Raw genomic sequence first — 16,229 nt, 5'->3', positions numbered from 1 at the left:
GGAAAATAATAATTTGGATTAATTACTAAAAAGACTCCATTGTTGCCCTTGTATAGCCAAATAGGAAATGGATGTACACGGTCTGTGCTCAGTACAAGCAACAAAATCTAACTGTAGCCAGCACTAACTGCTTTGATAATAAGAGTTATGGTAGATTTACCTTTGATAACTCTTTTTCTTCACGGTCCATAGGATCCACAGGGACTACCTTGGGGAATACGTGGTTTGGAGGAAACCAGGCACCAGTCAACGCTTTCCGGTCCCAGGATGCACTGGGTCCTCACCCACATACACCCCACCCCCGGCCACAGGTCCTCAGTTTGTAAACAAACCCATTGGCAGGAGAAGGAAAGCGGAGAAGGAAGTACACATTACACTAGAAACACTCATACAAAAAAGAGGGAATCAGTGACAAGAAGGAGCAGATCCAACTCAAGCCAGGTGCGTTAGGGAGGTGCCCTGTGGACCCTATGGACCTCGAAGAGAAAGAGTTATCAAAGGTAAGTCTACTATATCTCTTATTTTCTTCTTCAGGATCCATAGGGTCCACAGGAACTACCTTGGGGATGTCATAAAGCCAACCGAAGGATCCGCCGCCCAAAGGAAGCATCCTGGGTGGCAAAAGTATGAAATGCATAGAATTTGCTAAAGGTATGGATGGAAGACCAAGTGGCTGCCTTGCACAGCTGTTGAGCCGAGGCGCCATGCCTAGCCGCCCAAGAAGGTCCCACAGACCGAGTTGAATATGCTGTCACTGGGAACAGGGAGAGCAGCCTGCGCATAAACAGGGAGAGCAGCCTGCGCATAAATTGGAGATATAGTCATACGCAGCCACAGAGCCAGAGACTGCTTGTTAGCTGGCCAACCACGTTTGTGAAAGCCATACAAAACAAAAAGTGCATCTGATTTCCTGATGGAGTTAGTACGATCCACGTAGATCAAATATGGGGGGGGCGACATGAAAGTGCAGTCTTCGTCAACCACTTGAGGTCCACTGTATTCAAAGGTGCAAAGGGGGGAGCCTGTAGCGCCCTGAGAACCAAAGACAAATACCATGGTACCACCGGAGGAATAAAAGGTGGTTGCAGATGGAGAACACCTGCAACAACATTCTAACATCCGGCAAGGGAGCGATTCTACGCTGAAACCAAACTGAGAGCGCAGAAACCTGTGCTCTCAATGTGGCCAGGCGGAGACCAAGGTCTAATCCAGCCTGGAGAAAAGCCAGAACTTGTGAGACCCTAAAAACAATTGGATCAACTTTTCTATGGGAACACCATAGAAAAAATGGAATGCTAAATTCTGTAATTGATGCGGGCAGAGGAAGACTTTCTTGCCGCAAGCATCGTATGAATCACAGAGCTGGTAAACCCTGTGGCTCTTAGGATGAAAGACTCAAGAGCAAAGCCGTCAAAGACAGATGAGGTAGGTCCGGATGTAGGCAGGGACCCTGCACTAGCAGATCTGGCCAAAGAGGAAGTGTGAGTGGAGTATCTATGGAGAGACACATCAGGTCGGTGAACCAATGGCGCCTGGGCCAAGCCGGAGCTATTAGAATCACCCTATTGCCCTCTTGTTTGCATTTTCTGAGAATTCTTGGTAGAAGAGAGAAAGGAGGAAACAGGTAAGCCAACCTGAAATCCCAACCCACTGCCAGCGCATCCACGAGGCGGTTGAGAGGTCTCTTGTCCTGGACCCGTACCTAGGGACCTTGTAATTGTGCCATGAGATCCACATCTGGTAGTCCCCACTTGTCCACTAGGAGCTGGAAGACCTCTGGGTAGAGAGCCTATTCTCCGGCATGTTTGTCCTGATGACTCAGGAAGTCTTCTTTCCCGCATGGCTGCCCGACTTCGCGTGCCTCCCTGATGGTTGAGGTAGACTACCGCGGTCACATTGTCAGACTGGATCTGGACAGGCCAGCCCTGAAGAAGGTCTAGTGTTAGAACCAGCGCCCTGTATACTGCCCGGAGTTCCAAGATATTTATTGTCAGGTGACTTTCCTGAAAGGTCCACCTTCCCTGGAAAGTGCAATAACTTGTCACCATGCCCATCCTCGAAGACTGGAGTCCATGGTGAGGAGTACCCACCTTGGGATCCACAGAGGGCGACCTTTGTTTAGATGAGCCGTCTGAAGCCACCAGGCCAGGGAGAGCCGAACCTCTGAGGAGGGAAGGATCGTCTGACTCTTTATCCACCGATACTGACCGCTCCAACGAGACAGACCAAAGGGTAGAGCCTGAAATTGGTAATGTTGCTGATGAACAGCAAATTGTAGAAACCTTTGATGGGATAGTGCTATAGGCACATGCAGGTATGCGCCCTGCATATCTAGGGAAAACATAAAATCCCAAGGTTCCATTGCCAGCACAATTGACCGTTGGGAATCCATATGGAAGTTGGGTACATGAATACATTTGTTGAGATGGTTTAGATTCAGGATAGGGCGATGAGACCCAATCAGTTTCTGAATCAAGAACAGATTTGAATAACATCCACTTCCCTGTTGAGCCAAAGGCCTTGCTAAAGTTTGATGGGGGATTTGTGAAAAACATTTCTGGGAAGGATGTCGCCGGAAGGTGATTGCATATCCCTGAGAGACCACTTCTCTGACCCAGGCATCTGTTGTCTGATGTCGCAAAACTGAAGAAGTTTGCCCCCCAGGGGGAGGCCCGCCCCATCAGGCTGAAGGTTTGGTATCCGGCTTGGCAGCTGGGACATCTGACTGACCATGACTTCTTCCCTTGTTGTGGCTTGGTAGTCCTACGGGAATTCGACTGCCTGGAAAAGGTCTGTCCCTTTGCCCTTCCCTGAGGGCAAAAGGACCAAAAGGAAAACTGACTCTTGTAAGTGGTTGTTGATGGTAACCCAGCAGATTTTGAAGCTGCCACCGTAGCCACTATCTTATCCAATTCTGGACCAAACAATCTTTTACCTGAAAAAGGCAGGGATTCCAAAGCTTTCTTGGAACCCACATCCGCCTTCCAGGACCTTAACCAGAGGGCTCTACGTGCCACAATCAAGGCTGCCGATGCCTCAGACGCCATAATTCCTGCGTCCATTGCCGCATCCCCTACATAAGACACTGCCTCCCACATAAGAGAGAAATAAGATAGTTGTACTCTCGTGGCATCTGGTATAGTCTCTTCCAATGCCGCCGTCCACTCTTCCATGGCCTTGGCTACCCAGGCTGTCGCCATAGCCAGCACGTGATTGCACCAGATAAAGAAAAAACTGATTTCAAACAGCTTTCCTATATTTTATTAGTAGCATCCTTAAGAAAGGATGCGGACGGAATGGGCAACGGGGAACTCTTAATTAAATGAGTCATGTGAGCATCCACTGTAGGAGAGACTTCCCACTTCTCACATTCACTTACCGGAAATGGATATAAAGAGGATAACTATTTTGTAGCATGGAACCGTCTATCTGGAGTACTCCATGCCTCAGCTATTAGTTCCGAAAGCTGTTCAGACTGAGGGAACTCATCTACAATCACCTTCCATCATCTAATGAGCGGAGCTTTAGGACCTAGGAGGTGCCTTTTCATCCTCTAAATTTAATATGGATTTAACCGTTCTCACCAGAGAGGGAACATCCACAGAGGAATGACAATCCTCCTCCTCAGATACAGATTCCGAGGAGGAAACATGTGCAACATCTGATTCATCTGATGATGCATCTAAAGGCTGGGCGGAATGATGGGATGACCTCTTCCGTCCCTGAACCTTAGTGGTAACCAGTCTATCCGCTTGTCTAGGTTGTAGAGCGGCAGACTGTTGAACCATACTCTGTGAAGAATGAGCATAAGCATTCACCCAGGATGGATGTATAGGGGGTACACACATAGCAGGTTGCAGCTGCTGTGGAAATCCCGTAGTAGGAGGCAGTAGAGGTGCCGCCAAATAGTCCACTAAATGCGTTAGAACCTGCGAAAACGAGTATACCCATGGTGGCTCTTGCGCCGGAGCTGGTACACTGGGTTGGTGTGAATGGAATGGAATCTTATAACAAGAAACACACAAACCATCCTGCATGAAATCCTGAGGTGACAGGCCTGCCTGGTAGGATTACATGACACCAGCATCTGGGCCTCAGCCTCATGTTTCCCTCTGGCCTTAGACATATAAGGTGCAAAGGGAATCGGTATGTAATGCGTCTCATATACAGAGGTGGGTGGAGCGACCCAGGCACGCAAAACTTCCATAGCCCAGCATCTGAGTCGGGGAAGAGCTTACCTCCCCTATGCTGCACAACCAATCGGGAACACTGGCCTCCCAGCAACAGAATGCGTCTGAAGCTCGCCCCCGGCGTCAGGCGATATGGCACGGTGGTCTAGTTTGGGAGCGAACAGAACTGCAGCAGCTTCCAATGCATTTCTTTTGCTGGAAGCAAGGACTGCAACGCACTTACCTGACTTCCCCGTGTCCTCCAGTTGCAGTCCGGGTCGCGTCATCCCAGCTAGCGACCCTGCCAAAATCACCAGACCACACAGGTTACTGGCGTTGTGGCGCCGGCGGGGGTAGATGGTGTTGCAGCACAGACGCCCTGCTGCTAAACTCATGGAAAAAAAACAAAAAAAACATGAGACTTCCACAGTCCCGTCTGCTATAATGGTGCGTCTCCTGCCGCACCAAACAACAAAACCTGTGGCCTGGGGCGGGGTGTATGTGGGGGAGGACCCAGTGCATCCTGGGACCGAAAAGCATTGACTGTTTGGTGCCTGGTTTCCTCAAAACCACGTTTTCCCCAAGGTAGTTCCTGTGGGCCCTATGGATCCTGAAGAATAAATACTTAATATCCCTAAACTGTATAATGTAAGACATATGAGCACCTTATCATAACATGATACAATAAAAAAAAGAATGCATTTATCGTAGTCAACAGTTGAACTCATTTTATGCCATAAAGTTCTGCTGTAGATATGCCACCCCTTTATCAATGTTACACTCTGGCACATAATATGCCCTATGAATAAGCTTTGCCCTAACAGCTGGCTGACCTTTCATTACCTTGCTTAACCATATATTAATAGTAATAAATGTATACCCCTATCTATTTATGTGGCAGCTTTTAGAGTAGGAACTGTAGTGCACTGGATAGTGGTCTAAAAACTTTGTGATTGTGAAATACAATTAGCCAGAAATCTAGTCCATTTTGGTTTAGGGAAAAAGATTATTGTCATTACTTAGTTTACATTAAAGGCAAGAAGATGAAAGCCATTCCACATATTATGCTAAGAATCTAGCACAACTACTGATTTGGGCAGTAAGTGGTATATGTTGAACAACTAAGATCATCCTAACCAAAAGGCGCTTAATCTACCATTTAGTATAGACCTAGCTAGAGATAGAGTAACAAGTACAAATAGTGCAATCTGACATATCACGGGTGTGATATGTATTAGGCCAGCGGTTCAATTCCCGACAGCGGCTGCCCGACAAAGGAGGAAATCCCGATCGTCCTAAAGGTAAGTATTTACTAACCTAACGTAACCCCCCTAACCCTCCTTAGGGGTGCCTAACCCTAACCTCCCGCCTGTGCCTAAACCTAACCCCCCTTTCCCCACTGCCTAAACCTAAGTCCCCCGGGGGGGGTGCCTAACCCTAACCTCCCCCCAGGGGTGCCTAACACTAACCCTCCCTCCCCCTAGCCTAACCCCAACCTCCCGCGGGGGTGCCTAACCCTAAGTCCCTCCCGGGAGCCCTAAACCTAACCCCCCACCCCTCCCCCAAATCGGCTGTCCGCTGCAGCGCCCGGCATCCGCTCAATCGGGATGCGGGGCATCGGTCTCCCGATGTCGGGTAAATGACAGGCGTCTAGATTTAGACACCTGTCATTCGTCCCTAGTCGGGATAAAGCAGTCTGGTAGCCGGCGGTCGGCATTTAGACCGTTGGCTTCCAGACTACATCCCATCTCACGTAGGGCAGAGGATCAGTGGCGTAATTAGGGGGGTATGCGGGGGCACGTGCTCTGGGCGCTGTGGGACTGACGGTGTACAGCCAGGCGCGGTCCAAACACACTGCCGCCGATGCCTGGTAGTACACAGTGAGTGTATTACCTGGTGGCGGTGTGTTTGTTTTAGCAGCCAAGACAGGCTTTCATTGGCTGCTGCACCAAGGACTGTAGCTCACTCATGAGCTCCGTCTTCCAGCTCCCACAGTGGGTGAAGGGAGAGGCGTCATGACGACTCTCCCATAGTGCCGAACAGGAGAAAGGAGAAGCGGACAGCGGGCGCAGGAGTGGGGATTCAGGTAAGTATTGTGTTTAACATGTCAAAACAAGTCGGTTAAGTGACTGGACGGACTTTGGTTTATCCACTACCAGCGGATCGTGAGCAGTTGCAAGTATAGAAATACCCGAGTTTTCAACTTTATGCTGTTCCATGCTGATCCAGTATATTATCATCTTTCTGGTACGGATGCCATTTCTGTTTTTTATATTCATAAATTGTGATATTAAAGCATTTTAAAAAGAATCTACACCATGAGAGATGTTTTCCTTTTTTGTAGGAGCTCTACCCTACATTGATCATTTAAATGGAGGAAAAGAAACCCAGATGTGCATGTTCTTGCTGATTAGAAGTAAGCTTTAGTGTGAGCATCATTTATAACCCTGAATACTAAGGTGTACATATAAGGAAAGTGGGATTCGTGTTTAAAGAAACCTCTACATGTTTATAAAGCACCATGCACCATGTTTATGTAAGCATTCTGCTACTTTGTGGTTTACACACTTGTGATTGAAAGGTTTTTTGTTTTTTTATCATCACCTTTGCGGAGTTAGTTCTCTGTGGGGCATTCACCTGCACTCAGGGTGTGCTACAGTGACTAGCAATCAAGTATAATTTTTAAATACAATTTTTATATAATTTTGATCTATATTCTCCAACTGATGAACATTTGGCGTATCTCATTGTACAATGTCCATTTAATTCTGGATCAAGACACATCGCTTTTGCTGAAACAAGTTTGACGCAAGATTTATTACCTTTATTTCCTTATTGTATTAAAGTATTGTGTTTTGTTTTGTGTGTGTCAATGTGTTAAATATGTAAGGGGCAGTACTGGGGGCACTTTATAAGGGGCACTATTGGCCGGGGGCACTGTATAAGGGGCACTACTGGCCGGGGGCACTGTATAAGGGGCACTACTGGCCGGGGGCACTGTATAAAGGGGCACTAGTGGGGGCATTTTATAAGGGGCACTTCATAAGGGGCACTATATAAAAGGCCACTACTGGGGGGCACTGCATAGGGGGACCATTACTGGGGGCACTGCATAAGTGGCACTACTTGGGTCACTGCATAAGGGGCACTCCTGGGGGCACTATATAAGGGGCACTGTATAATGGGCACACTGCATAATGTGAACTGCAACAGGGGGCATTGCATTAGGGCCACTACTTCATGTGCACTACAACAAGGGGCATTGCATAAGGGACACTACTACTGGGGGCACTGCATAAGGGGCACTACTACAGGGGGCATTGCATAAGGGGCACTGGTACTAGGGACATGGCATAAGGGGCACTACTACAATGGGCATTGCAAGAGGGGCACTACTACTGGGGGCATTAAGGTGCATATGGAAAGGAAAGCTCCCAGAGTGACGAGAAATGGTGGTGTGGCATGTTGACGCTCCCATATTTAATTTGCATAAGGGGCACCACTACTGTGGGCTCTGCATAAGGGGCACTACCACTGTGGGCACTGCCACTACTGGGGACACTGCATAAGGGGCACTACTGGGGGCACTACTACTGGGTGCATTGTATAAGGAGCACCACTACAGTGGGCATTGTATAAGGGGCACTATGTGTATTAGGGGCACCACTACTGAGGGTATTGTGTATAAGGGGCACTACTGTGGGTATTGTGTATAAGGGGGAATAATGTGGACATTGTGTATAAGGAGCATTACTGTCGGCATTGTGTATAAGGGGCACTACTGAGTGTCATAACATGAATAAGGGACACAACTATGTGGTGTAATGTGAATCAGGGGCATTATGTGCAGTGTAATGTCTATAAGATTGTGCTACTGTGTGGTGTAATTTGAATTGGGAATACTATTGTGTGACCACTCCCCTTTCTTTTGAGACAACGCCTCTTTTTTTTTGCGCTGTCCCTTCATTGAAAATTTGCAGAGGGGGGGAAAGTTCCACCACTTCTCTAGGAACACTTTAAACACTGCTGTGGTCCCACCTTTCTGAAAATGAAAGGGGGCCAGCCCTGCTATGTACTGAAACAGAAGCTAAATAGCTTTATGTTGGAAGAGTATGGAAGGAGCCGTCCTCCATTCCACATATAATTAATACAGTACCCATAATATCCCAAATGGAGTATACGGTGAGCTTGTCATATAACCCTCCAACCTTTAAAAATACTTACACATTCTTATATTACCAATATAAGTGAGCCCCCCCCCTCCAATCCATGCATCTAGCCTTCCATATTTTCACTACGCTATTTGTTACTATCCATGAAGTACTGTATATTACACTTTGTTGAATGTATTAAACATGTCATGACCTTTACATATTGGTTTGTAAAGCATTGTGTGCATGTTTTGGAACACAGCAGCAAAGCATGTCAATGACATTTATTTTGATAGCTTTTAAAAATAATACCAATAAAAAAAATATATGAATAAAAACAACAATTTTGCTGTGTGACCTGTGATGTGTTCTGCCCCTGCATAAAGGGCACTCCTGGGGGCACTATATAAGCTTTAAAGGTCAAGTCATAAGCTGGTCTCACATCATGAAGTAGTGAGGCCATCTCATTTAACCTATTGCTGTATTATGAGAAGGCTGTATTGCAGCACCAGCAACCTCCTAACATGAAGACAGACAATACACCTTAAGTATTTAACTCACTTGAGATCATCCAAGTCTATCTCAGCATTGTCTCCTGATATCAGACGCTGGAGCTCAGGTGCAGAGAACATGCGTATCCACTCTGGGCGGATGATGGAGCGGAAGCCACTTATCAGAGCAGCGGTCTGGTTCTTAATCTGTGTGTGCATGCGGAAGTGAGCCATGAGGTGGATGTAACTGATCCTGTAGAGCAGAGGCAGAGAGGCAGGATGAGACACCATGTGAGAAATAAACAGGTAATACAAAGAGAAAAAGAGAGCACAGAAGAAGGGAAATAGAAAGCAAATGCAAATTGAGTCCACAGGTAAAATATAATTAACAAAATAATAATTCTAATTAAAATAACATTAACTTAATTTTGTTTTATACTTGGTCTTTTAACTACCCCCCACCTTTCCTGTTTTAGCAGAGCTTCCTCCTCAATAAATATTGATGCCATACAGCCTGTTGAGTTGCATTGTATTCATAAAGATGTTATTACTTTATACAAAATACATGTTTATTTTAAGATGGATAAAACAGGACTTCTCTGAATCCATCTGGGGACATTGGTATAGATCGGGTGTAGGGGGCACACAACTAGGAGCAGGTACAAAATTCAAACTTTACTTATTTGTAAGGTATGCTCCTCCCTTCTACATCCCATCAGGCCACAGGATGTCAGCTGAAACTTCACAAGCCTATTGAAGAGCTAACAGAAAACACTGAACCAGAGCCACACAGGTGGATTCAGAGAAATGGATCTAATGGAAAGTACCACAAAAAAAAAAAGTTTCTTATTCATCCTAATTTAGGGACACAGGTATACCTTGAAGATGTTCCAAAGCTGCTCCTAGGGGAGCGTAAACATGTACTGCTTCAACTGGTGACTTCCAAAACAAAAAACTGGAAATTACCTACCATAGGAAACCAGGGAAAGAGAACCAGAAGTTCCCCTATAGATAGTTGCCAATCCACTCACAACTGGACTAGAACCAGATTACCACCTGTCTACTGGAAGAAGCAGAGCTATTGACACAGATCTACAAACTATGCAAAAGGAATAGAGATAGAATCTTAAGACCTGGCCCAAGGGCCAGGCAAACTGAGCTCAGTCAAGAGAGGAGGCGAAAATCATCAGTCACAGGGATGGTGACCCTAAAAAGGAGAGGAACTGAAAGTCCACAGGATCAGATGACTCAAAAGTAGACAACCACAAAGCCAGAAAAGCGAAGATCTTCCAGAACAGCCACCAGAACATGGACGTTTGAACATGGAAGCCTCTGAAGGAAAAAAAATAGAGCTAAATTTTATTCTGAGGAAAAGCAAACCCTGCTAAGGAACACTGACAGGGGTGAAAACCAGAAAACCTATAGGAAGTCCAAAGACAAGCCACATGCAGGACCAGATGCATGCTTAATCAAAAGCCAAGCTTTTGTCCTAACATCCATAAGGAAAGCCAGTTGAACTCCGGTCGTACACAGTATTGAACCACCCCTGACTGCAAAAGAGATTTCAACTTGGAAACATACCTTTCCGCAAGTCTGGTGAAGTGCAGCACACAGAAGACTATACATTGGAATGAATGGCTACCAGCTCAAAAGGCAACATTCCAAATGATGACCCTGGTTTAACTTAGAGGAACAACCTGAATTCCACGTCAAAACTACAGATGCCATGTGGGACACATCTACCATAGACATAAAGTTGTCAAGCAGCATACAATGGAAAAAGGGCAGAGAAACCCGGCGAATGCTAGAGATCTCAGCAGGTAAAGGTAAGTGTCGGAATCCGAACAGGGACCCCTGGACTTGATGACCATTCCTAACAGAAGGAAAGTACCATGACTCAAAAAGCATCTTGACGGCATCCACCATGGGACAAACAAGTCGTAGACGAAAAGCCCAAAGACACAGCCACCAAGAGAAAGTGATAAAAACCATAAACTAAAGATCGTAAGTGTGCTTAGCACCTCCGCAGATAAAGGAATCTAAAGACAAGAATCTGCTCCAGAGTAGAAGCCCCTATTTCAAGAGGTATCAAAAGGAGATCCAGAATGATATGCAAGAGACATGGATGATGCCAAAGCTCCCACACATCCAGCAATTCCACCAGCAAAATATTGAAGTAGGAGGAGAAAGCCAAGCATGTGTGACAGAAGGTTATCCAAGGATAAATAAAAGGAATTGCTGCACCATAAGGACATCTCAACACATAATAAAGATGAAGGAACGTTGAAACACTGAACCTGAACTGGCTTAAGTGCAGGATCCCCAGACCAATTTCTCAGAAGGAGCATAGAAAAACCCATAGGAAGAGACCGTCAGGATGGAAACCCTGATTCACCATAAGAACCACTTGGCCCATCTAGTCTGCCCTCTTTGCTAGTCAACCGTAATGGATTAAGGCAGGGACTCAACATAGAGACAGAGGACCTCATTCAGAGTAAGTCGTTGCGGCCGCACGGTCGTACGCCACAGATGTTCGCTAAACTGCGCATGCGTAAAATTCGCAATGCGCGTGCGCAAACTAGCTGGTACGATCGGAAATATCTCTCTCCTTGAACTTGGCCAGGTCGTTAGTTTCAGTGATAGGATGAGGCGTTTGTGGGTGGTAACAAGGGGAAGGTGCTTGTGAACGGGGGAGTGGAGATCCGAACGCAGGCGTGCCTGACTATGCAAACGGCGTTTTATGGGAGTGCATAATTAACAAAGTAGTGTCATAGCACACGTGACATGGGAGGTTTCTACACTGACATGATCGTAGTGCTTAAGAGAGGGTATGGTCAACCTTAAGCTCTACGACCAGCTCCGATGGTTTCCGATGGTCTCGATTAATCCTTATATGCCCTGAGATGACGTGTAATGTTTTTATTAACTTATCACACAAAATATTTATATCAAATCTCAGTTAATCAACATCTTTCAAGCAATACATAAAACTCAGAACTCACTTGTTTTCATTGGTAACTGTAATAGATTTTCCTCCCGGGATAAGCTCATGACATACCAGCTGGGGGAAACATATAAATACATATATGACTTTTAGCCCAAGTGCTTGAACATTCACAAAGACACAATTCTATGCAATATTAATAAACAAGCACTAATTACAAATATTTATAGACTACGATTGTAGTAGTGTGTTACTAAAGGATCCCCATACCCTTACAATTAATCCATGGTTCACTCTATTTCTGCCAATGTGCCAAAATATGACCCAACAACTCTATGTCTTGTGCAGACTCAGTAACACATCTTAGATAGAGTACCCTTGTCAGCCTACTGTTTTGCAACTTATATGAAGATGTGTATATTTTATATGGTCTCCCACAGGAATTGCATGCCAGTGACATGACTAATGATTCTGTCGTATACTTAAGGCAAAAGCTAGTGCTAAACTTTTTTGTTGCCCTGTGCGATATTTCACGTCTGTTCTCATTTACATTATCAAGTTCCATGACTATGTTATCCTTGATTGCGGAGTTAGTCTAAGATAAAACTCAGCCCAAACAAAACAAACAATCATATACCTGACCCATGACGTCTTCATCATAAGAAAGCGTGAGGCCTAGATCACTAATATCTCCGTCGTAACGCTGTAAAATATCACAGAGCCAGAAAATGACACACAATCCAGTCAATGGAACTTCTGCAGAATTACCATATAATTGTATCTGATTTTACTATGATCAGCTGTATAAGGAGAGCTTTGGAAGGTATCAAATCGTCAAAATCTTATGTGCTGACAATTTAAAAAAAAATTGACCAACATTTTTTTAATGGCATACTATTAAATGTAGTGCTCAAATGTATGAAAACTGAAGGACAAGCCCTACTCAATTGATAAATCACTGCTATAGAGCATGTTAGCAGGGTATCTGATAATACATTTACAGACATTTGGGAACTGTGGTATGCACTGTCACTAAAGAAGTTGACTAAAAGAAATCACAGTATTGTATATCATTGAACAGAAAATAAATTATTATATTTAATAACTATTATTATAGCTGTGACAGGATGGTCAATAGGAGAGTCCTGATTTTATTGTTCCTGGGAAATGTACAACACTGCTTAAATAGATCATTATTAAAATAAAATAATAATAATTTGAACAATTTATTGAACTAGAAACATTAATGTAAACCAAAATATATTTGATAAAACAGCTGGTATTCATTTAAAAAAAAAAAGTATACTTGTTTAATAAATGGTTCTTGTGATTTGTATAAATATGTTATCATCATCACCATGTGAGAACCAAGGAAATAAGACTTATTACCTACCTTAATGGATGTGAGATTCTTGTAGAACTCGGAATCCAGGGAAGGCAGCTCATCCACAGAGCTGTAGAAAATGCTGTGATGGTGCCCTAGCAGCTGGCTGAGAAAGAATGAAGCAAAGGGAACATCCACCACAATACCCTAAAATGGGAAAAGCACAATATTTAATTTTAACTGCTGCATTGAGCTTTTTTGAGTAGAATTTCTGGACGTTAATTTACCTCATACACCGCCTTTCCTAGCATCTTCCCTACAAACTCAAATAACTGGAGGTAGTTCTCATGGATGTAAGATGTAGGCGATGGGTATAATCGATCTCCAGAGCTGGTAGTCTGCAGAAATTGATGTCATAACAAAAAAAAAATGTAATAAAGGAAGCAGTGAGGAATAAGAAAATTTTCTGGCTTGTCAATTACCTTGAAAAGATTCAGTGCAGGATCAAACACTTTCTTTATGATTTCCTCTAGGAATTCCTTAAAGACTCCATCCTGGTCTATTCCAGCTTCATCTACTCCTAGGTCATTGACAAATTTCACCCGAATAACACCTTTCATTGCATTCTGGGAAAGCTGTCTCAGCTGGTCATATCCGTCCTATTAAACAATCACAACATATAACTATAGACTGCCATAATTAATAATACCTAGCTAAATTCAAAACTATAAATGTTATGCAAGCATTGTTCCAGCTTATCCTGGCTACAGTTCAACGCCTCCATTACAAACACCCACAGCAATCATAACAAATCTTACACCATGCACAGAGGTGGTCATTTATAAAAAAAAAAAAAAACTTGAAATATAAAAACAGACCATGCCATCAGTGCTGCAAAATTACTGGCAGCAATTTTTATATGTAAACACCAGTTTAATGTTTTACAGAACATTTCCATTCATTTGAGCTCAAGAAATTTGAAAAGGAATAGGGTAGTCTAACTAGGAGGGAGACAGCACAACTGGTTAGCCACGGTGCTATGAGGGTGAGTAAGAATGTTGTATAAAATGATAAAAACAATTCTTATAATTAGGTTTGTCCATTATATGTTAACATGCATATAATTTATTATATATTAACTTATCTATATTTTCTAATAATGTCCATATAAATATAACATATATTACCATGTCAACAATTTAAAAATTTTTGAAATTGGTTGAGTTATGGTAGACTTACCACTGTTAACTCTTGTTAACTCTTTTTCTTCGAGGTCCATAGGGTCCACAGGGATACCATGGGGAAATGAGGTTGGAGTGATCCAGGCACCAAACAGTTAAGCTTTCAGCTCCCAGGATGCCTCAGATCCTCCTCCACATATGCCTGGCCAAAGGCATTCAATTTTTCATTTGGTGCGGCAGGATTCAGACACACCTTTATAACAGGGAGACTGCTCAGGCAGTCCCAAGCTTTTTTATTTTTTGTTTTATAGCAAGCAGCACTAGGCATCCTAAAGGAAACTGAGGCCCCAGTGCTGGTTTCATGTAAAAGATGTTTGGGTGGCTTGTCCCCTCAGGACTTTATACAGGATGGTTTGTGTGTTTGTTATAAAGAACCACCTCACCAGTCCAGTCTACCATCCCCTGTACAGGAGCCATCTTGGGTGTCGTCCTTGTCTCAGGTTATGAAGCAGCTAGTGGACCGTTTGGCTACTCCCACGCTGCCTCCCATAATGGGATACCCACAGCAGTTCCAGCCTGCTATGTTTGTCCCCCCCATATACATCCTTCCTGGATGGATGTTTATGCCTACTCAAGTCAGAGTACGGCTCAGTCAGCTGTTGCGTTTCAACAAATGTTGCAGGCGAACAGACCGGTAGCAACTAAAGCGCCTAAGGGCACAATATCATTTTATCAGTCTGCTCAGAATGTAGAGATCAGCCTGTATGTAAGCATGAGAGATAGACTTAGGCAACCATCGAGCCAGAGTGTGTTTGTTAGCTGGCCACCCTTGTTTGTGAAAACCATATAGCACAAGAAGAGCATCTGATTTTCTAAAAGAGTTTGTATGATCCACATAGATACGGAGAGCACGAACCACATCCAGGAAGGCTTCACCTACAGAAAGGTCTGAAGACTTGAAAGTTGGAACCACAATCACTTAGTTCACATAACTCTCTTGCCTAGCCTTATATCCGCCATCTCATAACACAGTCTACTTTAATTTTCAATTTCTGCACGCATTAATTCTCCACTTTTATTCCGCGCAATAGTAAACTTTTGTTGTATGGCATACACCTTCTCCAACACTGTTCTTTCATTTGCATTGCTGAAAATCTCTTGTACTTTCTCTAGCATTCATATTTCATTCCTATTTCCCGTTTTCTTCACCTCAGTTACCTCATTCACACCATGACCATGTTTTCTTCAACTCCCCCCTTCACTCAGTTTTTACCTAATCCTCTGTTCTGCCCTCTGCTTCCACCTTTATCCTTTCCCCCTTGACTCCTCCACCTCCTTCTCCCCTATTCCTCCCTTCTCTGTCTGTCTTCCTTCCCCTCCTCTCCTGTTACTCCACTTTCATCCTGTTCTACCCCACCTTGGTCCTACTACCCTACCTCTTCCACTCCTCTCCTTGTCACTTCACCCAACCGCCATCCACATCTTATTAAACCCGCTCCCAACCCAAAGCCCTAGCTCAGGTGCTCGCACCATTGCTACACTCTATTCATATCGGTCCCCCAAATTAATCTCACCTCCACGCTACAGCAACACTAATAAACTCAGTCACATCTCTCCCATAAATGCTGTCTCTCTATCACGTGCCCTCTGGAATGCCAGACCAGTCTGTAATAAACTGGTCTCCACCCATGACTTTTTTATCTCCAACTCCTTGCATCTCCTAGCCTGGATTTCACCCTCTGACAGCACTTCTCCTGCTACTCTGTCCTCTGGGGGCATCAACTTCTCTCACACCCCACAGCCCAAGGAGTTGCCATGGTAGTGGTGCTGGGTTCCTTCTATCCCCCGGTTATTCCTAACAGCTAATACCCCCTGAACCATCACTTACATTCTCCACATTTGATGTTCATGGTATATGCCGCTTCCAACCAGTACACCTTCGAGTAGCTGTCATTTACTGTTCCCCTGG

General features: G+C 44.4%; 1 protein-coding gene across 3 annotated transcripts in view; it reads right to left on the bottom strand.

The window, feature by feature from the left end:
• UBE3B (ubiquitin protein ligase E3B) overlaps positions 1–16,229 on the bottom strand; it is a 67,709-nt gene that overhangs the window by 7,172 nt on the left and 44,308 nt on the right. For all 3 annotated transcript variants that reach the window (XM_088457266.1, XM_088457264.1, XM_088457265.1), the window contains exons 20-25: positions 13,562–13,738; positions 13,367–13,477; positions 13,149–13,286; positions 12,393–12,458; positions 11,814–11,872; positions 8,882–9,064 (exon numbers count right to left, since the gene is read on the bottom strand). In XM_088457266.1, coding sequence (XP_088313392.1) covers positions 8,882–9,064; positions 11,814–11,872; positions 12,393–12,458; positions 13,149–13,286; positions 13,367–13,477; positions 13,562–13,738 — 734 coding nt within the window. The remainder of the gene's footprint in view (positions 1–8,881; positions 9,065–11,813; positions 11,873–12,392; positions 12,459–13,148; positions 13,287–13,366; positions 13,478–13,561; positions 13,739–16,229) is intronic.

The sequence above is a fragment of the Taudactylus pleione genome, unplaced genomic scaffold (assembly GCF_031769625.1).
Source record: "Taudactylus pleione unplaced genomic scaffold, aTauple2 ptg000749l, whole genome shotgun sequence".
Classification (NCBI taxonomy): Eukaryota; Metazoa; Chordata; class Amphibia; order Anura; family Myobatrachidae; genus Taudactylus; species Taudactylus pleione.
This window is presented reverse-complemented; position numbering and strand designations above follow the sequence as displayed.